This window comes from Bombina bombina, chromosome 7, assembly GCF_027579735.1.
Source record: "Bombina bombina isolate aBomBom1 chromosome 7, aBomBom1.pri, whole genome shotgun sequence".
Classification (NCBI taxonomy): Eukaryota; Metazoa; Chordata; class Amphibia; order Anura; family Bombinatoridae; genus Bombina; species Bombina bombina.
This window is the reverse complement of record NC_069505.1, coordinates 554,388,279-554,415,776: the sequence shown is the minus strand read 5'-3', so window position 1 is coordinate 554,415,776 and position 27,498 is coordinate 554,388,279. Positions and strand designations below refer to the sequence as shown.

The window sequence follows — 27,498 nt, the reverse complement described above, 5'->3', positions numbered from 1 at the left end:
GGACTGACTGTGTGTGTCCCCCACATCACATGACATCAGCAGTCTGGCATGAACCAAAAAAAAAAATTTTTTTTTTTTTTTTAGGATTCTTGGGCCCCTCAACAAAGACTGGGCCCTGGGCAGCTGCCCCTTTTGCCCTGTGTTAAAGATGGCCCTGCACCCAACATGTTAAATACATGCATGAATCGTACTAACAAGGCAACAAACATCTCCCTGACGGCTAATAATTATTAAACATAAGCCGTAGTGATCAGGGGTACCGGTAGAAAAGGGAACATGTAACAATCCTGTATATCTGTTACTAAAACAGGATAACTCATTCTGTCAGTTCCCAAATCTATTTTATGATATACCTAAATAGGATCACCCTGCCTGTCGGCTTCCAATTTCCAATAGAAAAAGAAAGTAACAGGGATATGCAACATATCGTGTATAAAACTGTAATCACACATTATACCTCACAAGAATCCTATACACTATTTAGGTGTTATATAGGATAACCCTCCCTGTCGGCTGTTTAACTAGTTATAAGCCGTTGGGAGTCATACAGATGACATGTTGCTTCGGATTTCCAGAACTGCCTTTGAAAAACTCATCCCCATTCCAGGAATGTGTCAATATATAGAGTGCCAAAACTTTTCTGAGTACATACCAAACCTGTATATCCAGAAAATAAAGCTTAGCACCTACCTTAGAAGTCTGCCCGGCAGTAAGGCATCTCACCCGGCTTGTGAAGTTCTCTCCTCCCCTTCACATTGGCCTGTGGAAACAAAAAGTACTGAGCATTTTCTCCCTCAGAGTTTTACAAACAGGGCAGCATAACATCTATGGGAGGCACAGTGAGAATAATGTCCCACAAGTTCCCATTGCTTTAAAGCCACCAAATGCTCTACTGTAGAGACTGATCTGGTCTAGGCTACACCCCAGAACAAAGTAGCACACTGTGGCACTACTTTAAAAATAATAAACTCTTGATTGAAGAATCTATAACTAACACCTCACTTTGCCTCTTCCTATCACTAACACAGGCAAAGAGAATGACTGGAGTGGGAGGGAGGAGCTATATATATATATATATATATATATATATATATATATATATACAGCTCTGCTGTGGTGCTCTTTGCCTCCTCCTGCTGACCAGGAGGCGATAGCCCACAAGTAAGGATGAAATCCGTGGACTCATCGTATCTTGTAAAAGAAAGAAATGGCATGCCCTATCTGAATCATGAAGTTTAATTTGGACTTTACTATCCCTTTAATGAAAGTCGGAATTTTGGAATTCCGGATTTGGGAATTTGTACCAGTATTAAACTTTTATGACTGAGATAGGGCATGCAATATTTAGAGACTTTTAAATTGTCTTCTATTATCAAATTTGCTTAGTTCTCTTGGTATCCCTTGTTTAAAAGCATACCTAGGTAGCCTCAGGCAGTTTGGATTTTAGAATAAGTTTGGATTTGGGGATTTGTACCTTTGTTATTTAAACCCTAGAACCTACAAAGACTAGAGAACATCTTGTTATATCTAACACTGGAATCAATCACAAGCCTTCAGGAAAATGTATCTAATAATCTATCTACCAAAATGCTGAAAATCATTAAATATATTTTTTGAAAGGGTTAAAATTGACCCCATTTTGTGTGTTATACTCGTCATATTTTCTTCAAGTCATTTTTTAAACACAGTCTATTTAATAAATATACTGCCACTTGCTAGTTTCTATCATATGCCCACTGCACCTTATCTCATCTAAACAATAGGTCACAAACCATTTTATAGTAAGACTATTGACCCTAGACTACTGTGTATTTAACCCTTGCAAATAGGTTAAACACGCAGTAGAACCACCACTCGGGACCTGCAGAGCACTGCTGGTTCCAAGCATAAACTGCTGCTTACATACAATCTTAGTTACACATTTCAGTCATGTGACTAACACTGCTGATTGGATCAGCCACGGTTTCAGCTCAGGACCTGCAGTACTTCTACTGTTATGTTTTACTCCCATTGCAGGGGGTTAAACACATAGTAGTGCTGGGTTGATAGTCTAACAATTTAGAGCATTTCATTTTTTGACCAATATGACCTTTAAAGAACCATTGTTCCCAGGGATTTCTCAAGCTCTGTCTCAAAAATATAGTCCCATCTTCAGCCCTTGAAGACCCAAAACATTATGTATCATGGCTCAGATTCCCCAGGATTTGCCGAACCCTGTTAAGCCTAAAATGTATTTATTTTTAAATACGGAACGCACGAAAACACACACGCACATGTTGTAAGTCACCTTTACTAAAATGTTGCACAATAAAAATAAATTGTATTTATACAAAGAATAGCTTAGATCAGTACAAAGACTCATATCCCCCCCCCCAGCCCAGCCATAAATGCTTGTCCTCAAAAGAGCACCACACTGACTCCTCCCGGCGGTCGTTATTGCACGTTTACCACACAAACCAAAAGGGGCAGCGGTATTGCTCTCCTCTTGAGTTCTGACTGCCCGACAGCCTAACAACAAAGTGCTTGCATGATCTTCTAAAAACTAGGTGAGGCCATATTGTAAATACTAAATACGGTGGTTGATGCACATTGTAGATACATAACTGCACATGTAATCCCTGCATTCTTAAAGTGAATGTAAAAATACTATTAAAAACAGGGGCACTTTCATTCATGAAACTTTACATTGCAGCGGCGATCTCCCGCCCGCAGCTCCTCTGTACTTACGTCAGCAATGACAAAACCGGCTTCCTCCAATCATGGCGTGCACCCTAGAGCGTCCATCTCGTGATTGGACGAAGCCGGTTTCGTCATTGCTGTGCTAAGTACAGCATGAGAAGCGGGCAGAGTATCGCCGATCCGGCTTTGCTGCAGAAAAAACAAAATTTATGCTTACCTGATAAATTTCTTTCTTTTGCGATGTACAGAGTCCACGGATTCATCCTAACTTGTGGGATATTGTCCTTCCTGACAGGAAGTAGTAAAGAGAGCACCACAGCAGAGCTGTCTATATAGCTCCCCCCTTAATTCCACCCCCCAGTCATTCGACCAAAGGCCAAGGAAGAAAAGGAGAAACTATAAGGTGCAGGGGTGACTGAAGTTTACATAAAAAAAAAATACTATCTGTCTTGAATAGACAGGGCGGGCCGTGGACTCGGTACATCGCAAAAGAAAGAAATTTATCAGGTAACCATAAATTTTGTTTTCTTTTGCATGATGTACCGAGTCCACGGATTCATCCTAACTTGTGGGATACCAATACCAAAGCTTTAGGACACGGCTGAAGGGAGGGACAAGACAGGAACCTAAACGGAAGGCACCACTGCTTGCAAAACCTTTCTCCCAAAAATAGCCTCCAAAGAAGCAAAAGTATCAAATTTATAATATTTTGAAAAGGCATGAAGCGACTACCAAGTCGCAGCCTTACAAATCTGTTCAACAGAAGCATCATTTTTAAAAGCCCATGTGGAAGCTACCGCTCTAGTAGAATGAGCTGTAATCCTTTCAGGAGGCTGCTGTCCAGCAGTCTCATAAGCCAAACGGATGATGCTTTTCAGCCAAAAGGAAAGAGAAGTCGCCGTAGCCTTTTGACCCCTACGATTTCCAGAATAGACAACAAACAAAGAAGATGTTTGACGAAAATCTTTGGTTGCCTGCAAATAAAATTTCAAAGCACGAACCACGTCCAAGTTGTGCAACAGACGTTCCTTCTTACAAGAAGAATTAGGACACAGAGAAGGAACAACAATTTCTTGATTGATATTCCTGTTAGTAACAACCTTAGGTAGGAACCCAGGCTTGGTACGCAAGACCACCTTATCAGCATAGAACACAAGATAAGGGGAGTCACATTGTAATGCAGATAGTTCAGAAACTCTTTGAGCTAAAGAGATAGCAACTAGGAACAAAACTTTCCAAGATAAAAGCTTAATATCTATGGAATGCATGGGTTCAAACGGAACCCCCTGAAGAACTCTAAGAACTAAATTTAGACTCCATGGCGGAGCAATAGGTTTAAACACAGGCTTAATTCTAACTAAAGCCTGGCAAAAAGCCAGAACGTCTGGAACATCTGCCAGACGCTTGTGCAACAAAATAGACAGAGCAGATATCTGTCCCTTTAGGGAACTAGCTGATAATCCTTTCTCCAATCCCTCGTGGAGAAAAGACAAAATCCTAGGAATCCTGATTTTACTCCAGGAGAAGCCTTTGGATTCGCACCAAAAAATATATTTACGCCATATCTTATGATAAATTTTCCTGGTAACAGGCTTTCGAGCCTGAATCAAGGTATTTATGACTGACTCAGAGAAACCCCGCTTTGATAGAATCAAGCGTTCAATCTCCAAGCAGTCAGTTGCAGAGTAATTAGATTTGGATGCTTGAATGGACCTTGAATCAGAAGGTCCTGTCTCAATGGCAGAGACCATGGTGGAAGGGATGACATGTCCACCAGGTCTGCATACCAAGTCCTGCGTGGCCATGCAGGCGCTATCAAACTCACTGATGCTCTATCCTGTTTGATTCTGGCAATCAGACGTGGAAGGAGAGGGAAAGGTGGAAACACATAAGCCAGGTTGAACGACCAGGGTACTGCTAGAGCATCTATCAGTACAGCCTGAGGATCCCTTGACCTGGAGCCGTAACAAGGAAGTTTGGCATTCTGACGAGACGCCATCAGATCCAACTCTGGTGTGCCCCATAGCCGAACCAGCTGAGCAAATTCCCACTCCCCCGGATGAAAAGTCTGATGACTTAGAAAATCTGTCTCCCAGTTCTCTAGACCTGGGATATAGATCGCTGACAGATGGCAAGAGTGAGCCTCTGCCCATTGGATTATCCTTGAGACCTCTATCATCGCTAAGGAACTCTTTTTTCCGCCCTGATAATTTATATAAGCCACAGTCGTGATGTTGTCCGACTGAAACCTGATGAATCTGGCCGAAGCCAGCTGAGGCCATGCCTGGAGAGCACTGAATATCGCTCTTAATTCCAGAATATTTATCGGTAGGAGAGCCTCCTCCCGAGTCCACAAACCCTGAGCTTTCAGGGAATTCCAGACTGCACCCCAGCCCAGAAGACTGTCGTCTGTCGTCACTATAACCCATTCTTGCCTGCGGAAACACATTCCCTGGGACAGATGATCCTGTGACAACCACCAAAGAAGAGAGTCTCTGGTCTCTTGATCCAGATTTATCTGAGGAGATAAATCCACATAATCCCCATTCCACTGATTGAGCATGCATAGTTGCAGTGGTCTGAGATGCAAGCGAGCAAACTGAACTATGTCCATTGCCGCTACCATTAGTCCGATTACCTCCATACACTGAGCCACTGACGGCCGAGGAATGGAATGAAGAGCTCGGCAGGTGGACAAAATCTTTGATTTCCTGACCTCCGTCAGAAAAATTTTCATGTCCACCGAGTCTATAAGAGTCCCTAGAAATTAAACTCTTGTGAGGGGGGAAAGAGAACTCTTTTTTTACGTTCACTTTCCACCCGTGAGACCTTAGAAAGGCCAACACTAAGTCCGTGTGAGATTGGCTAGTTGGAAGGACGACGCTTGAATTAGAATGTTGTCTACATAAGGCGCCACTGCTATGCCCCGTGGCCTTAGAACCGTCAGAAGGGACCCTAGCACCTTCGTGAAGATTCACGGCGCAGTGGACAACCCAAAAGTAAGAGCCACAAACTGATAATGCTTGTCCAGAAAGGCGAACCTGAGAAACTGGTGATGATCTTTGTGGATAGGAATGTGAAGATACACATCCTTTAAATCCACGGTGGTCATATATTGACCCTCCTGGATCAATGGTAAGATAGTCCGAATGTTCTCCATCTTGTAAAGATGGAACTCTTAGGAATTAGTTTAGGATCTTCTACACAGCGTAAGAACGCCTCTCTTTTTGTCTGGTTTACAGACAATTGAGAAAGATGGAACCTCCCCCTTGGAGGGGAATCCTTGAAATCTAGAAGGTATCCATGGGTTACAATTTCTACTGCCCAGGAATCCTGAACGTCTCTTGCCCAGGCCTGAGCAAAGAGAGAGAGTCTGTCCCCTACTAGATCCGGTCCTGGATAGGGGGCTACCCCTCCATGCTGACTTAGTGGTAGCAGCAGGATTTATGGCCTGTTTACCCTTGTTCCAAGCCTGATTAGGTCTCCAGGTTGGCTTGGATTGAGCAAAGTTCCCCTCTTGCTTTGCAGCAGGCGAAGAGGTAGAGGGACCACTCGAAGTTTCGAAAAGAATGAAAATTATTTTGCTTGGTCCTCGTCTTATTTGACTTATCCTGAGGGAGGGTATGACCCTTCCCTCCAGTAATGTCTGAAATGATCTCTTTAAATGCAGGCCCGCATAGGGTCTTACCTTTGAAAGGGATGGACAAAAGCTTAGATTTAGATGACACATCAGCTGACCAGGACTTAAGCCATAATGCTCTACGCGCTAAAATGGCAAAACCTGAATTCTTAGCTGCTAATTTAGCAAGATGAAAAGCGGCGTCTGTAATAAAAGAATTAGCCAACTTAAAAGCCTTAATTCTGTCCAAAATATCATCTAGTGGGGTTTCCATCTGAAGAGCCTCTTCTAGAGCCTCAAACCAAAAGGCAGCTGCAGTGGTTACAGGAACAATGCATGCTATAAGTTGAAGAAAACCTTGATGAACAAAAATTTTCTTTAGGAGACCCTCTAATTTTTTATCCATAGGATCAATGAAAGCACAACTGTCTTCAATCGGTATAGTTGTACGCTTAGCCAGGGTAGAAATAGCTCCCTCCACCTTAGGGACCGTCTGCCATGAGTCCTTTATGGTGTCAGAAATGGGAGACATTTTCTTAAAAACAGGAAGGGGAGAGAACGGAATACCTGGTTTATCCCACTCCTTAGTAACAATGTCCGAAATCCTCTTAGGGACCGGAAACACATCAGTGTAAACAGGAACCTCTAAATATTTGTCCATTTTACACGATTTCTCTGGAACTACAATAGGGTCACAATCATCCAGAGTAGCTAAAACCTCCCTGAGCAATAAGCGGAAGTGCTCTAGCTTAAATTTAAATGCCGTCATATCTGAATCTGTCTGAGAGAACATCTTTCCTGAATCAGAAATCTCTCCCTCAGACAGCAAATCCCTCATCCCTACCTCAGAACATTGTGAGGGAATATCGGATACTGCTACTAAAGCGTCAGAAGGCTCAGCATTTGTTCTTAACCCAGAGCTACTGCACTTCCCTTGCAACCCAGGCAGCTTAAATACAACCTCTGTGAGGGTAGTATTCATAACTGAAGCCATATCTTGCAAGGTGAAAGAATTAGACGCACCAGAAGTACTCGGCGTCGCTTGTGCGGGCGTTACTGGTTGTGACACTTGGGGAGAACTAGATGGCAAAACCTGATTCCTTCTGTCTGAGAATCATCTAATGCCAAACTTTTATAAGTCAAAATATGCTGTTTGCAATTTATAGACATATCAGTACAAGTGGGACACATTCTAAGAGGGGGTTCCACAATGGCTTCTAAACAAATTGAACAATGAGTTTCCTCAGTGTCAGACATGTTTAACAGACTAGTAATAAAGCAAGCAAGCTTGGAAAACACTTTATTTAATGAAATAAACATAATTTGCAAAAACGGTACTGTGCCTTTAAGAGAAAAAATTCATACAAAAACTGCAAAACAGGTTAAAATTGCTTCAATTTTTCTGAAATTTTAACAGTGTACCCACTAAGCTTTAGAAGGATTGCACCACAAGTTAATAAGCAATAAACCCCCAAATGAAAAAAACTGATTGATAATTGTCTAAAACTGGTTAAAACCCCTGTTAGCACCTTGCCACAGCTCTGCTGTGGCCCTACCTGCCCTTAGGAACGATAATATGGGGTTTAAAGCTTTAATTAGTCCCTCAGAAGACTCTCAGGACCTCAGGAGAAGTTGCTTGCTGCTTGTAAATGTAGGCCCCGCCTGCTGGGGCCTACACAAAATTAACAAACCCTGCCTGAAAGCCATGTGGGTTATAAACAACCCCAAAGAACCCTCAAGCAAATGTCCCATAAAACAGAAAACGTTACTCCCAGACACAAAAACGTTTGTCCCAAATTCACATAAACTGAGTGCCCACAAAAAATTAACCCTTTATGCAAGCTAGTAAAAACCTCTGATAACACTAGGATTACTGCTTCCCCTTACCCTAATGGGCACACTGTCAGCCTTTCTGAGTTAACACAGTCTCTGCAGAAAATATGACTGAACATACCTCATTGCTGTTTAGCAAGAAACCGTTCCTCACACTGAAGTTTTCCTGTACTCCTCAGCTTCTGTGGGAACAGCAGTGGACCTTAGTTACAAATGCTAAGATCATCATCCTCCAGGCAGAAATCTTCATCTATGTCCTGCCTGAGAGTAAATAGTACAACACCGGTACCATTTAAAAATAACAAACACTTGATTGAAGATAAAATAAAACTAAACTAGAGCTGCAAAAACTAATCGCCATAATCGATAATAATCGATTATGAAAATAGTTGTCAACGAATCTCATAATCGATTAGTTGGTTTTTCAACCTTTATAAAAGTGTATATTCGTTATTTTTAGAGCGGACTAGATATTTCCCCTAACCTTATAGCTGGTTATTTACCATTGCATATAGATAGTCAATATATTTTTATGTTGGAATGAAGTCAAGGGTTACTTTGAGAGGCCCCTTGCCAAGGTAGAAAACACTTAGCATTGGTGAAGAGCTAACAAAGATAAATATCCCACTTTGGTGAAATTGGCAAAACCCTACTTATACACCTCAACAGCCTTTTCTCTGCTGCAGGAAATATAGCTGCAAACAGAGAACTAGCTTTAGCCAGAAGCATGTGGACATGTTGAGATGTTTGCATTTCAATGCAAAGTTTCTGAAAGAGTGAATAACAGAATATTATTAACAGTGATAGTCTAACTCTTTCTAGTTCTACCTCTTTTCAAACAGTTTGTGGTTTTGTTTTGTTTAAACTTTGCTCTGCTGCTTAAAAATTGTGTTAATGTAAAGTTTTAGTCTGAAGTTTATATTTGTAACACTCATTATGTGGATTTTATTTAAAACATAGAAAAGTATTATTGATTCTCTTTTTATCCGATTAGTCGAAAAAATAATCGGCCGATTAATCGATTATGAAAATAATCGTTAGTTGCAGCCCTAAACTAAACAGTTTAACACCTCTTCTCTTTAGTCTTCCTGCTTAGAGCCAGCAAAGAAGAATGACTGGGGGGTGGAGTTAAGGGGGGAGCTAAATAGACAGCTCTGCTGTGGTGCTCTCTTTGCTACTTCCATTCAGGAAGGACAATATCCCACAAGTTAGGTTTATTCCGTGGACTCGGTACATCATGCAAAAGAAAGGTAAGTATTTTTTTTAAAAAACGCTGCAATGTAACGTTTCATGAACAAAAGTTCTCCTGTTTTTAAAAACCGGGCCCCAATTCATAAACATTTACATTCACTTTAAACGGACACTGTACTCAAAAAAAGAAAAATGTTTCCGACACACATGAAAGAGCAACACTTCTAATGCTAACAATATTATCTTTTGTTTTGCGTAAAAAAAAAGAATACGTAACTCCATTTAAATTTAATCCAACAGGATATGCATGTTGCACACTGCAGAATCCATTCTCATTGGCTAATAGGCAGCATTCATTCTTATTGGCTTATAGGAGCAACTCCCACAGATGTAGAAGGGCATGCCTTTTCAATAATGGCAATAAAAAAGGACCTCCTTTTAAAAAAAAAAAATCATACATGTTGAAATATTTTAAAATAAGGAATAAAAATGGATCACAGTGTTCCTTTAATGCACAATGCTTTTGAACAAAAGCAATAAGCATTAGATATCTTTTTTATCACTTTAAATTAAAAACAAACATTGAAGGGGGACAAAAACAAAAAAATCTACCATTCATCAATTCATCAATTCGTTTTGGAATTGTTGATTAAAGGGATACGAAACCCAAATTCGTGATTCAGGCAGAGCTTACAATTAAAAAAAAAAAGTTTCAAATTCACTTCTATTATCAAATTGACTTCATCATTTGGTATTTTCGGTTGAAGAAATGCCTAGGTAAGTAGAGTTCACATCTGGAGCACCACATGGTAGGAAAAAGTGCTCGTGCTAATGTATAGCATTGTTGCAAAACTGCTTCCATATAGCACTGCAGAGCTTAACTCCCTGCTTTTCAACAAAAGGTACCAAGTGAAAAAAGACAAATTGAAAATAGAATGTTCCATCTGGACCAGGAAAACAATTTTTTTAAAATACTATAACCCTTTAACAAAAAAAAACAAAATGAAAATCAGTTAATATTTTTTCCCCCCACTGTCTGGGTTAACCGTAACAATTATGGAAAAGAAAACAACACAGACAAAATACAGCAAACGAAAAAACAAAACAAAAAAACAAGCTATGAATTCAATGAATATATGAACTGGAAACCCACGCAAATCTAGTCAGGGCCAAACACACAAATGTTATACAACAATGGGAGAGTTTCAATGATCCAATATATTAATCCTTGGGTTTGCCAGGGTTCCGTCGCAATTATAGTCCGTAATTCATAATACAAATGCAGACAGCTCCCAATATCCAGGTGTTGAAAAAACGTATCTGAAATTTATGAGCCATCCAAAGTACTGGCAAGAGAGGATGAGTAAGAAAGGCAACTTTGTTCTATAACTGGTAAACTATAGTTATATTTATTTCTACCCTGTATAGATATGGAGAATACTCTAAAGAAAAAAAATACGTACGTGGAATTCGTGGGTTTGTTAAAGGGACAGTCTAGGCCAAAATAAACTTTCATGATTCAGATAGAGCATGTAATTTTAAACAATTTTCAAATTTACTTTTATCACCAATTTTGCTTTGTTCTCTTGGTATTCTTAGTTGAAAGCTTAACCTAGGAGGTTCATATGCTAATTTCTTAGACCTTGAAGCCCACCTCTTTCAGATTGCATTTTAACAGTTTTTCACCACTAGAGGGTGTTAGTTCACGTATTTCATATAGATAACACTGTGCTCGTGCACGAGAAGTTATCTGGGAGCAGGCACTGATTGGCTAGACTGCAAGTCTGTCAAAAGAACTAAAAAAAGGGGCAGAGGCTTAGATACAAGATAATCACAGAGGTTAAAACTATATTATTATAAATGTGTTAGTTATACAAAACTGGGAAATGGGTAATAAAGGGATTATCTATCTTTTAAAACAATAAAAATTATGGTGTAGACTGTCCCTTTAAGCTCTGATATAATGATGGATGTGTTATTGCAGTATCTCTTTTGCCTTCATATTGGGTCTTTAAGTTCAGGGGTGGAAAAGGGGGGCACACTAGCTCCCACACCACAGAAAAAAACTTGTCCTCTTCAAAGCAAAAAGGGGGGGGGACAAATCTGTGCTGTCACGTTCCATCTTCACGGACGTCCTATTGTACACAAAGCCTGTGTTCATTTCAAGTCTTTGATAAAAAATAAAGCAGAAATGTGCCTTTTTTTTATGATCTCGGTGCCTTTTCACCTACCCTGTTCTTTAATGAACAGTCACTGAAGGGGGTAACATGTAGATTAAGTCCACTTTGTAACTACTCCTGTATTTATTTTGTGTGCCAACACGTTGCATGACAGGAATAGGTCACACGTTCACCCCAGTCAGCAAGTGACACCCCCTGCATATGCTGCTCCGCTGTGGAAGCAATATTCCAGTCCAGAAAGTTCATGAAAGATTGGGAAAGCTGAGTAAGGAAGGTAAAAGTCTCTTAAGGTCAAGCGTTCACGCTTATTTCTGCTCCTTTGTGGGGGCATAATATAATTCCAATGGTTTGCTCACCTTCCAGTACTTTTCATTAACGAGCTCGAGCGTTAACGAACCATTAAGCGTCTAAAAAAAAAAGGAAGAGACATTTTATTTAAAACTTGCGCTTAAGATTGTTTCTTATTTACACAATTATATTTCAGCACCTCATTAAAGGGACAGTCTACTCCAGAATTTTTATTGTTTAAAAAGATAGATAATCCCTTTATTACCCATTCCCCAGTTTTGCATAACCAACACAGTTATATTAATATACTTTTTACCTCTGTGATTATCTTGTATCTAAGTCTCTGTAGACTGCCCCCTCATCTCCGTTCTTTTGACAAAAAACTAAATTTATAGTTACCTGATAAATGTATTTATTTCTGGACACGGTGAGTCCACAGAATCATCAATTACTGTTGGCAATCAATACCCAAGCTAGTGGACACAGATGATTAGGGAGGGAAAGGACAGGCAACTAAAACAGAAGGCACCACGGCTTTAAGAACCTCTCTCTCAAAGGAAGCCAAGGCAAAAGTATCAAATTTATAAAAAACTGAAAAGTATGCAGAGGACCAAGTTGCAGCCTTGCAAATCTGTTACACAGAAGCTTCGTTTCTTAAAAGCCCAAAGAAGAAGATACAGCCCTAGTGGAATAGGCTGTGATTCTCTCAGGAGGCTGCTGTCCAGCAGTCTCATATGCTAAACATATTATACTTCTCAACCAAAAAGAAAGAGAATAAGAAGGAACAGAGGGGCGTCTCATGTGTAGTATCATCAGATATATGTGGATTACAATGAAAGAACAAGCCAAATGGGCACTCGCAGATTACAAAAGCACACTTATGTGCTAGTAGGTACAGGCTGTAGATTTGGACAGGTGTAACAGCTCACCCACAGTAGAGTTTTTCCTTTGTAATGCAGTACTGGGAGGGAGTGAAACACAAAAACAGGCACTACATGTGCAGATCATTCAAAGTGCAATTGGTAAATTCCCAAATGGGTACTCACATTTAAGCTGAGCACACATATGTGCTGGTAGAAGCAGGCTGGCAGATTGGGGAGAGGTGTGTCAGCTCACCCCGTATATAGACATCCAAAAGAGGGTGTAGAAGTTTGTAAGATTAGTCTCCCAAATGTTAATCAGGATGGCAGGGAGTAGCTTTCTCTACGGGTCCCAGAGAAACAAACAAACAATGCAGAAGACTGACGAAAGTCCTTAGTCGCCAGCAAATAGAACTTAAGAGCACGCACAACATCTAAATTGTGTAACAAATGTTCCTAATGAGAAGAAGGATTAGGATAGAGAGAAAGAACAACAAATTTCCTTATTAATATTTCTATCCGAAACAACCTTAGGAATATGAGATAAGGCAAATCGCACTGTAAAGCTGAGAGTTCTGAAACTCTGCGAGCAGAAGAGAAAGCAGTAAGGAACAAAACCTTCCAAGATAACAACTTAATATCTATGGAATGCATTGGCTCAAACGGAGCCTGTTGCAAAACTTTAGGAACAAGGTTAAGACTCCAAGGTGGAGCAACAGATTTAAACACAGACCTGATTCTGACCAAGGCCTGACAAAAGGATTGCACATCTGGCACGTCCGCCAGACGCTTGTGCAGCAAAATAAAGCAGAAATCTGACCGTATAGAGTACTGACAGACAAACCTTTCTCCAGACCTTTCTGGAGGAAAAAAAAAAATGTATGCTTACCTGATAAATTTGTTTCTTTTTAGACACGATGAGTCCACGGATTTCATCCTTACTTGTGGGATTACGCCTCCTGGTCAGCAGGAGGAGGCAAAGAGCACCACAGCAGAGTTGTATATATAGCTCCTCCCTTCCCTCCCACTCCAGTCATTCGACCTAAGTTAGAAGGAGAAAAGAAAAGCCAAGGTGCAGAGGTGTCTGAAGTTTAGCAAAAATTAATAACCTGTCTCATAGAACAGGGCGGGCCGTGGACTCATTGTGTCTAAAAAGAAACAAATTTATCAGGTAAGCATAAATTTTATTTTATTTTTAAAGACACGATGAGCCCACGGATTTCATCCTTACTTGTGGGATGCAATACCAAAGCTATAGTACACGGATGAAAAGGGAGGGACCAGACAGGGAACCTAAACGGAAGGCACCACTGCTTGAAGAACCTTTCTCCCCAAAACAGCCTCAGCCGAAGAAAAGGTATCAAATTTGTAAAATTTTGAAAAAGTGTGAAGAGAGGACCAAGTTGCAGCCTTGCAAATCTGTTCAACAGAAGCATCATTTTTGAATGCCCATGAGGAAGCAACAGCCCTAGTGGAATGAGCCGTAATTCTTTCAGGAGGCTGCTGTCCAGCAGTCTCATATGCAAAACGGATGATACTCTTGAGCCGAAAGGAAAGCGAGGTAGCCGTAGCTTTCTGACCCTTACATTTCCCAGAAAAAACAACAAATAAAGAAGACGATTGACGAAAATCTTTAGTCGCTTGTAAGTAAAATTTTAAAGCACGGTCTACGTCCAAATTGTGTAGCAATCTCTCCTTCTGAGAAGAAGGATTAGGACACAAAAACGGAACAACAATTTCCTGATTAATGTTCTTGTCTGAAACAACCTTAGGAAGAAAACCAAGTTTAGTACGCAAAACCACCTTATCCGAATGAAAAATAAGGTAAGGAGAATTATATTGTAATGCCGAAAGCTCAGACACTCTTCGAGCAGAAGAAATGGCAACAAGAAACAAAACTTTCCAAGAAAATAACTAAATATCTATGGAATGCATAGGTTCAAACGGAACCCCTTGAAGAACTTTAAGAACTAAATTCAAACTCCATGGAGGAGCAATTGGTTTAAACACAGGCCTGATTCTAACCAAAGCATGACAAAAAGATTGAATATCTGTTACATCTGCCAGACGCTTGTGCAACAAAATAGATAAGGCAGAGATCTGACCCTTTAAGGAACTTGCTGATAACCCCTTCTCCAATCCTTCTTGGAGAAAAGACAAAATCCTGGGAATCCTAACTCTACTCCATGAGTAGCCCTTGGATTCACACCAATAAAGATATTTGCGCCATATCTTATGGTAAATTGACCTAGCTACCGGCTTACGCGCCTGAATTAAGGTATCTATGACCGAATCAGAGAACCCTCACTTGGATAAGATTAAGCGTTCAATCTCCAAGCAGTCAGCTGCAGAGAAACTAGATTCGGGTGACGGAAGGGACCCTGAATGAGAAGGTCCTTCCTCAATGGAAGCTTCCAAGGTGGCAGGGATGACATGTCCACCAGATCGGCATACCAAATCCTGCGAGGCCACGGAGGAGCAATGAGGATCACTGATGCCCTCTCCTGTCTGATTCGAGCAATAACCAGAGGAAGGAGTGCAAACGGGGGAAAAAGATAAGCTAGGCCGAAGGACCAAGGAACTGCCAAGGCGTCTATCAACTCAGCCTGGGGATCCCTGGACCCGTATCTTGGAAGCTTGGCATCTCGTCAGAATCAGATTGGAGAATATCCCAGTTGTCCAAGCCTGGGATGTGAATCGCTGACAGATGGCAAGAATGGGTCTCCGCCCACTGGATTATCTTGGCTACTTCGGTCATCGCTAAGGAACTCCTTGTTCTGCCCTGATGATTGATGTAAGCCACAGTCCTTATGTTGCCCGACTGGAATCTGATGAACTGAGCTGCAGCTAACTGAGGCCAAGCCCGAAGAGCATTGAAGATCGCCCTCAGCTCTAGAATGTTGATGGGAAGGAGAGATTTTGTCCAGGTCCAGACTCCATGAGCCTTTAAGGAATCCAAGACTGCTCCCCAACCTAAAAGGATGGTGTCCGTTGTCACGATCACCCACGAAGGCCTGCGAAAGCACATACCCTGGGACAGATGATCCAGAGACAACCACAATTGAAGAGAACCCCTCGTCTCTTGTTCTAGGACTATTTGAGGAGACAAGTCCGTATGATCTCCATTCCACTGCCTGAGCATGCTTAACTGCAGAGGTCTGAGGTGAAACCGAGCAAACTGAATGATGTCCATTGCCGCTACCATCAATCCGATGACCTCCATCTACTGGGCCACTGAAGACCGACGAGTGGACTGAAGGGTTCGACATGTATTCAGAATCTTTGACTTTCTGACCTCTGTCAGAAAAATTTGCATGGAGTCGATTAGAGTTCCAAAAAAAGGGTACCCTTGTCTGCGGAATTAATGAGCTCTTGTCCAGATTTACCTTCCACCCGTGAGATCTTAGGAAGGACAGTACAATGTCGGTATGGGACCTTGTTTGATGACACCTGGATTAAAATATCGTCCAAATAAGGCTCCACGACAATGCGGCGGTCTGAGAACCGCCAGTAGAGACCACAGAACTTTTGTGAAAATTCTGGGTGCTGTGGCCAGACCAAAAGGAAGAGCCACGAACTGAAAGTGTTTGTCCAGGAAGGCAAACCTCAGGAACTTGTGATGATCTCTGTGGATAGGAACATGAAGATATGCGTCCTTTAGATCCACTGTCATAAATTGACCATCTTGGATCAATGGGAGAATAGTACGAATAGTTTCCATCTTGAACGATGGAACTCTGAGAAACTTGTTTAGACTCTTGAGGTCTAATATAGGCCTGAAAGTCCCCTCCTTTTTGGGAACCACGAACAGATTTGAATAAAAACCCTGTCCTCGTTCCTGTATCGGAAAAGGACAAATCACTCCCATGGAATAGGAGAGGTCCTCTACACAATGTAAGAACGCCTCTCTTTATCTGGTCTGCAGATAATCTTGATGCAAGAAATCTTCCTCGGGGGGAAGAATTTCTGAACCCAGTTTGTATCCCTAATACACTATTTCTATCGTCCAGGGATCCTGAACATCTCGCACCCAAGCCTGAATGAAAAAGGAAAGTCTGCCCCCTACCAGATCCGGTCCCAGATCGGGGGCAGACCCTTCATGCTGACTTGGAAGCAGCAGCAGGCTTCTTGGATTGTTTACCCTTGTTCAACGATTGGTTGGGTCTCCAGGTAGTCTTGGATTGCGAATAGTTTCCTTCCTGTTTGGAGGAAGAGGAGTTTCCCTTGAAATTTCGAAAGGAACAAAAATTACTCTGTCGACCTTTCTGCTTAGATCTTTTATCCTGAGGGAGGAGATGACCCTTGCCTCCCGTGATATCTGACATAATTTCCTTCAAGCCAGGCCCAAACAGGGTCTTCCCCTTGTAAGGAATAGCCAGAAGTTTAGATTTGGATGACACGTCCGCAGACCAAGGTTTCAACCATAAGGCTCTGCGGGCTAGGATTGAAAAACCCGAACACTTAGCAGTCAATTTAGTAATCTGCAGAGAAGCATCAGTAATAAACGAATTGGCTAATTTAAGAGCTTTAATCCGATCCTGTATTTCCTCCAAAGAGGTCTCAGTCTTGAGGGACTCTGCAAGAGCATCAAACCAATAACACTAGTGACCGTAACAATGCAAGCAGCCGGTTGCAATAGCAAACCCTGGTGAACGTAGATCTTCTTAAGTAGACCCTCCAACTTCTTATCCATAGGATCTTTAAAAGCACAACTATCCTCAATAGGAATAGTAGCACGTTTAGCCAAGGTGGAAATAGCTCCCTCCACCTTAGGAACCGTCTGCCAAGATTCCCTGATAGCGTCAGCTATAGGGAACATCTTCTTGAAAATGGGAGAAGGAGAGAAGGGAAAACCTGGTCTCTCACATTCCTTCGAAATAATCTCTGAAGTTCTCTTGGGAACTGGAAAAACAGTAAGAAGGAACTTCTAAATATCTGTCCAATTTACTAAATTTTTCCGGAGGAACCACTATCAAATCAGTGTCGTCCAAAGTCACCAAAACCTCCCTTAGTAACAGTCGTAGGTGTTCTAATTTAAACTTGAAAGAAACCACTTCTGAATCAGTCAGAGGTAAGGAACTTCCCGAGTCAGAAATTTCACCGTCCGATAAAACCTCCATACCCTCCAACTCAGAGCCCTGGGAGGGTACGTCCGAGATCGCCATCATAGTATCAGAAACTTCATTGACCATATAATTGTCTGTTCTTTTACGCTTGCCTTGCAATATGGGAAAGGCATGAGGGACAAAAAGGAACAGGAGGTTCCACATTGGCATTCAAACACATGGCACATGTAACAGACTGGACATCTTCCAAGTCCATGATGAATAAGAATAAAAGGGGAGAGAAAAAAAAATAAAAAATGTAGTGGCCCTTTAAAATTTTTACCAACCACACTCTTATCAATATTTGATAACAAAAACAAGGTTGTGCAACACTAATCTAAAAAATCTCCCCTTTGAAACATCCTGAAATATAACAGGATACTGTACCTTTAAAAGTAAGTGTCAACAATTTTACAGTGCAAGATAAATTCAAGCCATAACTTTTACTCTGCTGAAAGAAAAAAAATAAATGCTACCTCTTCGCCTTAACAGTCTCTGCTGAGGCGCCTACCTCCCTCCCGGCTGTCCGACCACTGCCCAGCAAACTTCCGGTCAGGTCTCAGAACGCTAAAAACCGCTTGCTCACTTTGCTGTGCATGTGAAGATCCCTGTGAATCGGAACATGGCGGTACGCATCCTTCAGGTCTATTGTCGTAATGAACTGACCCCTCTTGCACTAAAAGCCCTTCATGCTGACAGACTCACCTGCGGTTTCTTAGATTGCTTCCCCTTGTTCCAAAACTGACTGGGTTTCCAAGAAGGCTTGGACTGTTCCTGCTTGGAAGAGGAGGGGAACTTACCACTGAAGCTACAAAAGGAAGAAAATTACTCTGGTCTGATGTCCTTTTGGCCTATTCTTCTTATCTTGTGGCAGAAAAGATCCTTTCCCACCCGTGATATCGGAAATTATTTCCGTCAAACCAGGTCCAAACAAGGTCTTACCCTTGTAAGGAATCGACCAAAAGTTTAGACTTGAATGAAACATCCGCCGACCAAGATTTCAGCCACAATGCTCTACGCGCCAATACCTTGACTCCTAACTTGATGACCTGCAAAGATGCATCAGTAATAAAGGCATTGGCTAACTTAAAGGGACAGTGAACACCAGAATTTTTGTTTTTTAAAAAGAAAGATAATCACTTTATTACCCATTCCCCAGTTTTGCATAACCAGCACTGTTCTAGAAAAATACTTTTTATCTCTGTGATTAGCTTGTATCTAAGCCTCTGCAAACTGCCCCCTTATTTCAGTTCTTTTGACAGACTTGCATTTTAGCCAATCAGTACTCACTCCAGGGTAACTTCACATGCATGAGCTCAATGTTATCAATGTTATCTATATTAAACGCATGAACTAATGCTCTTTAGTGGTCAACATGCATTCAGATTAGAGGCAGTCTTCAAGGTCTAAGAAATAAGCATATGAACCGCCTAGAATTAGCTTTCAACTAAGAATACCAAGAGAACAAAGCAAAATTGGTGATAAAAAGTAAATTGGAAAGTTGTTTAAAATGACACTCCCTATTTCAACCATGAAAGTTTTTTTTCGACTTGACTGTCCCTTGAAGAGCCTTGATCCTATCCTGGATCTCCTCCAAAAGGAGTCTCAGCTTGAAGAGACTCAGACAATGCATCAAACCAATAGGCTGCAGCACTTGTCACAGTGGCAATACACACTACAGGTTGCCATTGGAGACCTTGATGAACATACATCCTCTTCAAGTAAGCCTCCAGCGTCTTGTCCATTGGGTCCTTGAAAGAGCGACTATCCTCTATGGGAATAGAAGTTCTCTTAGCCAGAGTAGAAATCTCCCCTTCCACCTTGGGCACCGTCTGCCACAACTCCTTAATGGAGTCAGCCACTGGAAACATCTTTTTAAACACCGGGGAAGGAGAAAATGGAATCCCCGGCTTATTCCATTCCCGGGTAATAATTTCCGTAGCCCGGTCTGGCCCAGGAAACGCGTCCACAGAGGAGGGAACATCAAAGTATCTATTTAATTTACTAGATTTCTTGGGATTGACAATGACAGGAGTCTCGGAGTCATCCAAAGTAGCCAAAACCTCCTTTAACAGTACACAGAGGTGTTCAAGCTTAAACCTGAAGGATACAACTTCAGTATCAGAAGAAAGCATTTCACTGTCCTAAGACAAAAACGAAAAGAGGGCACCTCATAGTGTAATCTTGTTTTGAAGTCAAAGATGTAATGGTAATAGTTGTGGTTACTAGAGATGTAGGCACCGTACTGTGACCGGTGCAAAACAGTAGGCTAGCACTTAACAATGGCTAGTACACTGAAGTCAGTTCCACTCGTCTTTACCACCGCTGTGTTTAGACGTTGCACGGCTGTTGGTGAATGCCTTTCTGTATCAGCTATGAGGTGATATAAAATCAAGGACAACTTCCAATATTTAAAAATTAAAAACGCTTTATTGTAACGCGTTTCTCAAACAAAACACTGGTCGTTTCTTCAGACAATAAAAAGCGGATCCGCTTTTTATTGTCTGAAGAAACGACCAGTGTTTTGGTTGAGAAACGCGTTAATCCGCTTTTTATTGTCTGAAGAAACGACCAGTGTTTTGGTTGAGAAACGCGTTACAATAAAGCGTTTTTAATTTTTAAATATTGGAAGTTGTCCTTGATTTTATATCACCTCATAGCCGATACAGAAAGGCATTCACCAACAGCCGTGCAGCGTCTAAACACAGCGGTGGTAACGACCAGTGGTACCGGCTTCAGTGTACTAGCCACTGTTAAGTGCTAGCCTGATGTTTTGCACCGGTCACAGTACGGTGCCTACATCTCTGGTAAGCACAACTATTACCATTACATCTTTGACTTCAAAACAAGATTACACTATGAGGCGCCCTCCTTTCGTTTTTGTCTTTTAACAGCCTACCTTACACTTCGGGATCAAGAGGAGCTACCCTGACTAACATCTGTTACATCATCCATTATTCAGGAGTCTTATATATCTTTGACTATCTGAAACTTTTGTTACAAACTGTACGTGCACGAAACATCTGTGAATACAATAGTACTCATACATTTCTCAGCGTGCTCTTTTTTTTCCCCATCTGGGATTATATTGATTACACTGTCCCAGTCTGAGATATCACCCTCAGAAGCTACCGACGTATCTTCCTCTTCAGATTTATGAGAAAGAACAACTTGGGTAGCCGGAACTGGATCAGAAACCTTACCATCTGATTCTTTAATTTTCCTCTTGCGTCTTCCCTGAAGCATGGGAATGGCAGCCAACACCTCAGATACCGCAAAGGATATCTGGGAGGCAATTTCTGCCTGCAAAAAAACTCCTCCAGAAGATTGCGAGGAACCGCAGGGCACTAGTGCATGTGAGGTTGATAAAGCTTGGAACGTTTGAGGAAAAAGCTGCGCCATTGCCTGAATAGCATCAACCTGAGAGAGTGGAGGGTCAGCAACAAAAAGTCTATCTTTATATATTAAAGGCCTCTCAATAGAAGATGAACAAAAAGGCAAAGGAGGTTCAACTTGACTATCTAGGCAAAGCTTGCATGTAACAGAAGGCGCACACACTCCGAGTCCATACTGCAATTAAAAATTAAACACAATTAAAAAAAGAAATAAAAAAAAAAATCTTTAAGTACTGTTCCTTTAAGAATCAGTTCTCCTGTAAAACGAAGACTGTCATACAGAATTTGAAGTTATAATCTTTAATTGCCCTAATTATGTTAAGTGGATATGTTTTAGCCCGCTTTACATCGCCAGCTGCCAAAAATTATTTAAAAAAAAAGGTATTATTGCTCCATCCTAAGACAATAGAAAAAACAAAAAGAAATCAACCAGGAATCTCTACACCTCAGCGTTACTGTTGAGGTGCCTACCTGCCCCCTCTGTACTCCGGAGTTAGTGATTGCGCGGAATCTCTGTGGGGAAGCAACCCGATCCACTCTATCTGCGCCACTCTTATTTCCGTTATCAGCAAGAAAATATGCGAGATTTAGAACGGAACTACCGCCTCAAGAAGGATCCGCCTCATTACGTCAGAGGCAGTCCCGGCGGCCATTAAAACACTAAGAATCTGAACATCATTCCGCAATGAAGCAGGACCTTGCTCCTGAAAAAACATAACAGGCCCATCCGTTTAAAAAAAAAGGATCCTTAGAAAAATAACTGAGCCCCCTGAGATACTTATTCGCTCTCAATAAAAACTCTCCCTGTCACAGCTTCACAGTGCCTGCTCCCTGCCTTATGAGTCCTGATCTAATTCAGGACATAAGTCCCATATAAAATGCAGGATACCTGTAGTGCCAATGTCTCTTCTTTCTTGTAAAGTAACAAAAATGGCATTTGCCTGCACCCCTGGCTGTCCGGCAGGAGGACAGATCACTAGGCGTGAGAGGAAGCCACTCCTCACAGGGACCTGTGAAAATAAGAAAGGACAGAGTAAGCCTACTCTGGCTTTCTGTTACAAGGGCAGCAATTTGTTAGGAAAACACAGTGAGGCCCACCCCACAAGTTCCTAACTGTTTGAAAGTTACCACTGCCCTACTGAAGAGACTCACGTGGAGTACAGCTAGACTCTCTCAAGCTAGGAAAGATCAGAGCAAGCCTGCACTGGCTTTCAAAATAATAAAATATTGATTGAAGAATTCAGAAACCAAAACTTCACCTCCACCTTGCACCGAAGGGAAAGAGAATGACTGGGGATTGTGGGAAGGGAAGTGATACTTAACAGCTTTGCTGTGGTGCTCTTTGCCTCCTCCTGCTGGCCAGGAGCGATATTCCCAACAGTAATTGATAATTCCGTGAAAGAAAGAAATGCATTTTAGCAAATCAGTGCCGACTCCTAGGTAACTCCATGGTCATGAGCACAATGTTTTCTATATGACACATATGAACTAACACCCTCTAGCTGTGAAAAACTGTCAAAATGCACTGAGATTAGAGGCAGCCTTTGAGGGCTTAGAAATTAACATATGAGCCTACCTAGGTTTAGCTTTCAGCTAAGAATACCAAGAGAACAAAACAAATTTGATGCTAAGAGTAAACTGGAAAGTTGTTTAAAATGACATACCCTATCTGCATCAAGGTTTAGCTTTCAACTAAGAATACCAAGAGAACAAAACAATTTGATGATAAAAGTAAATTGGCAAGTTGTTTAAAATGACATGCACTATCTGAATCATGAAAGATTAATTTTGAGTAGACTGTCCTTTTAACCCTTTCGTGACAGGGTTAAAGTGCCTACATCGGAACAACTGTTCCGATGTAGACAAATTGAAACTACGCGATCGTGCATACGATCGCGAGATTTCAATTATTGGATCGCATCTGGGGGGCGTCCCTACAATCCTAGGAACGCCCTCCAGACCACGATTAAATCCCTGAAGCACAGAAGGCTTCAGGACAGCCGTTAGTTATGACGTTCCATTCCGTCATAACGGCTTTAAAGCCCAGTCTAATTATGACGGAATGGAACGGCATAACGGCTTTAAAAGGTTAAAACCCTCTATAAACTCACTGTATACTGGCCGCCAGCAGCTCCTGCACAAATATAAATTGTGTATTGTTTCTCACTGACTTCCCCGAGAGTGACAGCATCAGCTCCTCCGCGTAGAGCTTCCTCCTCCAGCGCAATACGCAATGCCAGGTACTTTGACAGGTGATCGACTGTAGCGTTTGCCGTAGTCTTAACAAACCTAGAAAGAAAAGCTCAAGCATTGTACAGTAGAGCAATATATTTGTTAAAGGGATATAAGACACCAAAATCCTCTTCAAATGATTCAGATAGAACATACAATTTTAAACAACTTTCCAAATTTACTTCCAATATCAAATTTTATTTTCTTGTTATCCTTTGTTAAAAAGTAGGAAGATTAGTTAATGGGTGAGCACGTGTCTGTAGCAAAAGCACTAGATGGCAGCTCTATTTCCTGTCATGCAGTGCTTCAGGCATGTGCATGCTACACATCTAGATATCTCTTCAACAAAGAATAATAAAAGAACAAAGCACATTTGATAATAGAAGTACATTTTAAATTGTATTGAATCATGAAAGAACAAATCTGGATTTCATATCCCTTTAACGATTTCTCAAATGTTCTGCCCCTGCAGAAAGTCAGTACTAGAAGCCTTTCTCCTCCAATTAACATTCCACTGGACTCCAAGTTACGTACCTTCAGCTGCAAAAATATTTAAATGGCCCTCATCTTACCTTGTCTGACTATAACCATCTTTCTCCACCAAAAGAGGGTGAGCTCGGAACACCAGCTCAATCTCACTGCCAGTCTCGCCACTGCCTGGTGGATCGGGACTCCGTACGCCACCCTCATGTGAAAGGTCAGGCTCAGCGCCAGAATCCTCAGACCCTCGGGACCTCTTGCGACTTGGCCCCGCCTCTTGATTGCTGTGTACTGAAGGATTGCTGACGTGTGAGCGACTGTCACAATTATCCTCACCCCCGCTAAAAGTGGTGTTGTCGGACTCGTGCTGGTGCTTCCGAACTCGCTGTGCCCTAGACAGGGATTTAAAAACATTTAATTCTCCGTAACCTTTCACTACAAATAGAGGGACAGATTCACTGATCCCCAATTCAAATGTATGCCATATGCAGGTAACTATGTATTTTCAGCACCATTACACATATATAATATATTATAATAAATATATCTATATAAAAATGGAGATATATATATATATACACACACACTATAATGTACTATAAAAAGGAAATGTATGCTTACCTGATAAATTTGTTTCTTTTACGATACGACGAGTCCACGGATTTCATTCATTATGGGATTACGCCTCCTGGTCAGCAGGAGGAGGCAAAGAGCACCACAGCAGAGCTGTATATATAGCTCCTCCCCTCCCTCCCACTCCAGTCATTCGACCAAAGTTAGGAAGAGAAAGGAAAAGCCAAGGTGCAGAGGTGAATGAAGTTTAACAAAAATAAAAACCTGTCTTAGAAAACGACAGGGTGGGCCGTGGACTCTTATCGTAAAAGAAACAAATTTATCAGGTAAGCATAAATTTCCTTTTCTTTTACAAGATACGAGTCCACGGATTTCATCCTTACTTATGGGATACAATACCAAAGCCATAGGACACGGATGAAAGGGAGGGACAAGACAGGAACCTAAACGGAAGGCACCACTGCTTGAAGAACATCTCCCCCAAAAACAGCCTCGGACGAGGCAAAAGTATCAAATTTGGAAAAATTGTTAAAAGTGTGAAGAGACGACCAAGTTGCAGCCTTGCAAATCTGTTCAACAGAAGCATCATTTTTAAATGCCCATGAGGAAGCCATAGCCCTAGTGGAATGAGCTGTAATTTGTTCAGGAGACTGCTGTCCAGCAGTCTCATATGCAAAATGGATGATACTCTTCAGCCAAAAAGAAAGAGAGAGGTAGCCGTAATTTTCTGACCCCTACGTTTTCCAGAAAAAACAACAAATAATTAAGATGATTGATGAAAGTCCTTAGTCGCCTGTAAGTAGAAAGTAGAAAAAAGATTTTCATGGATAAAGAGTCGATAAGAGTTCCCAGGAAAGGAACCCTTGTCTGTAGAATCAGTGAACTATTTTCTATATTCACCTTCCACCCGTGAGTACTTAGAAAGGACAGAACAATGTCGGTATGAGACTTTGTTAGTTGATAAGACGACGCCAGGATCAGAATATCGTCCAGATAAGGCTCCACTGCAATGCCCCGTGGCCTGAGAACCGCCAGCAGAGACCCCAGAACCTTTGTGAAAATCCTGGGTGCCGTGGCCAGACTGAAAGGAAGGGCCGCAGACTAAAAATGTTTGTCCAGAAAGGTAAACCTCAGGAACTTGTGATGATCTCTGTGGATAGGAACATGAAGATATGCATCCTTTAGATCCACGGTAGTCATATATTGACCCTCCTGGATCAATGGAAGAATGGTCCGAATAGTTTCCATCTTGAAGGATATAACTCTGAGAAATTTGTTTAGACTTTTGATATCTAAAATAAGTCGGAACGTTCCCTCTTCTTTGGAAACTACAAAGAGATTTGAGTAAAACCCCTGCCCCTGTTCTGGAACGGGGCATATTACTCCCATGGAGGAGAGATCTCTTACACAGCGTAAGAACGCTGGTCGACAGATAATCGTGAAAGAAGAAACCTTCCTCTGGGGAAGGAATTTTTGAACTCCAACTGATACCCTTGAGACACGATTTCCAGTGTCCAGGGATCCTGAACGTCTCTTATCCAAGCCTGGACAAAGAGAGAAAGTCTACCCCCTACTAGATCCGGTCCCGGATCGGGGGCCGCCCCTTCATGCTGTCTTGGTAGTAGCAGCAGGCTTCTTGGGTTGTTTACCCTTGTTCCAAGACTGGTTGGGTTTCCAGGTGGACTTGGCTTGTGCATAATTCCCTTCCTGTTTAGCGGAAGCGGAAGAGGGAACTCCCTTGAAATTTCGAAAGGAAAGAAAATTACTCTGTCGTCCCCTTTGCTTAGATGTCTTATCTTGAGGGAGGAGGTGACCCTTACCTCCTGTAATGTCAGAAATTATTTCTTTCAAGTAAGGCCCGAACAGGGTCTTTCCCTTCAAAGGAATAGCCAAAAGCTTGGATTTAGAGGACACATCCGCAGACCAAGATTTTAACCATAAGGCTCTACGTGCTAAGATGGAGAATCCTGAACTCTTAGCCGCTAATTTGGTGATCTGAAAGGAAGCATCCGTAATAAAAGAATTAGCCAGCTTAAGGGCCTTAATTCTATGCTGTATTTCTTCCAAAGAAGTCTCAGTCCTAAGAGACTCTTCTAGGATGTCAAACCAAAAAGCAGCCGCAGTCGTGACTGTTACAATGCAGGTCGCCATTTGTAATAGGGACCCCTGATAAACATAGAGTCTTTTGAGAAGACCCTCCAACTTCTTATCCATGGGGTCTTTGAAAGCACAACTGTCCTCGATAGGGATAGTCGTACGCTTAGCCAGGGTAGAGATAGCTCCCTCCACCTTAGGGACCGTCTGCCAAGAATCCCAAACGGTGTCAGCTATAGGGTACATTTTCTTAAAAATAGGGGAAGGTGAGAACGGGATAACCAGTCTTTCCCATTCCCTTGCAATAATTTACGAAATTCTCTTAGGAACCGGAAAAACATCGGAATAAGAAGGAACCTCTAAGTATCTGTCCATCTTACTCAATTTCTCTGGTGGGACCACAATAGAGTCACAGTCGTCCAGAGTCACCAAAACCTCCTGTAGCAAAAGACGGAGGCGTTCAAGCTTAAACCTGAAGGACATTACGTCCGAATCTGTCGGGGGCAATGCACTTCCTGAGTCAGACAGTTCCCCCTCAGACAGAGCCTCCGTACCCCCCAATTCAGAGCCCTAGGAGGGAACATCTGAGATCGCCATCAAAGCATCAGAAGTCGCAGGGACCACATGGGCCTCTGTCCTACTGTGTTTGTCTTGTAAAGCTGGCAACTTAGATAAAACTTCTGAAAGAGTGGATGACATAACTGCAGCCATATCCTGCAGAGTGAATGAAGCGGACGCAGTTGCAGAACACGGCGTCGCCTGAGCGGGCGTTAAAGCCTGTGACGCTTGGGGAGAAAAGTTGCGGCATACCCTGAGTCTCATCAGTCTGAGAAACATCCTTAGATATACTTGCATTAAAGAAAATTTGTCACTTCCGGTTTGGAGGCGGAGCGAGGTGGTTGGTTGCTGCTTCGCGCGCCGAAAACACAGGGCCTGCTACATCGCCCCAACGCTACTCCTCCTTGCGCT

The 27,498-nt window shown here is 41.9% G+C and overlaps 1 protein-coding gene across 2 annotated transcripts in view; it reads right to left on the bottom strand.

Annotated features, from left to right (window-relative positions):
* Positions 1-2,274: 2,274 nt before the first annotated feature.
* Positions 2,275-27,498, bottom strand: part of RING1 (ring finger protein 1) — a 62,693-nt gene continuing 37,469 nt past the window's right edge. For both annotated transcript variants that reach the window (XM_053721880.1, XM_053721881.1), the window contains exons 5-7: positions 23,955-24,254; positions 23,262-23,439; positions 2,275-11,909 (exon numbers count right to left, since the gene is read on the bottom strand). In XM_053721880.1, coding sequence (XP_053577855.1) covers positions 11,808-11,909; positions 23,262-23,439; positions 23,955-24,254 — 580 coding nt within the window. In that variant the 3' untranslated portion in view covers positions 2,275-11,807. The remainder of the gene's footprint in view (positions 11,910-23,261; positions 23,440-23,954; positions 24,255-27,498) is intronic.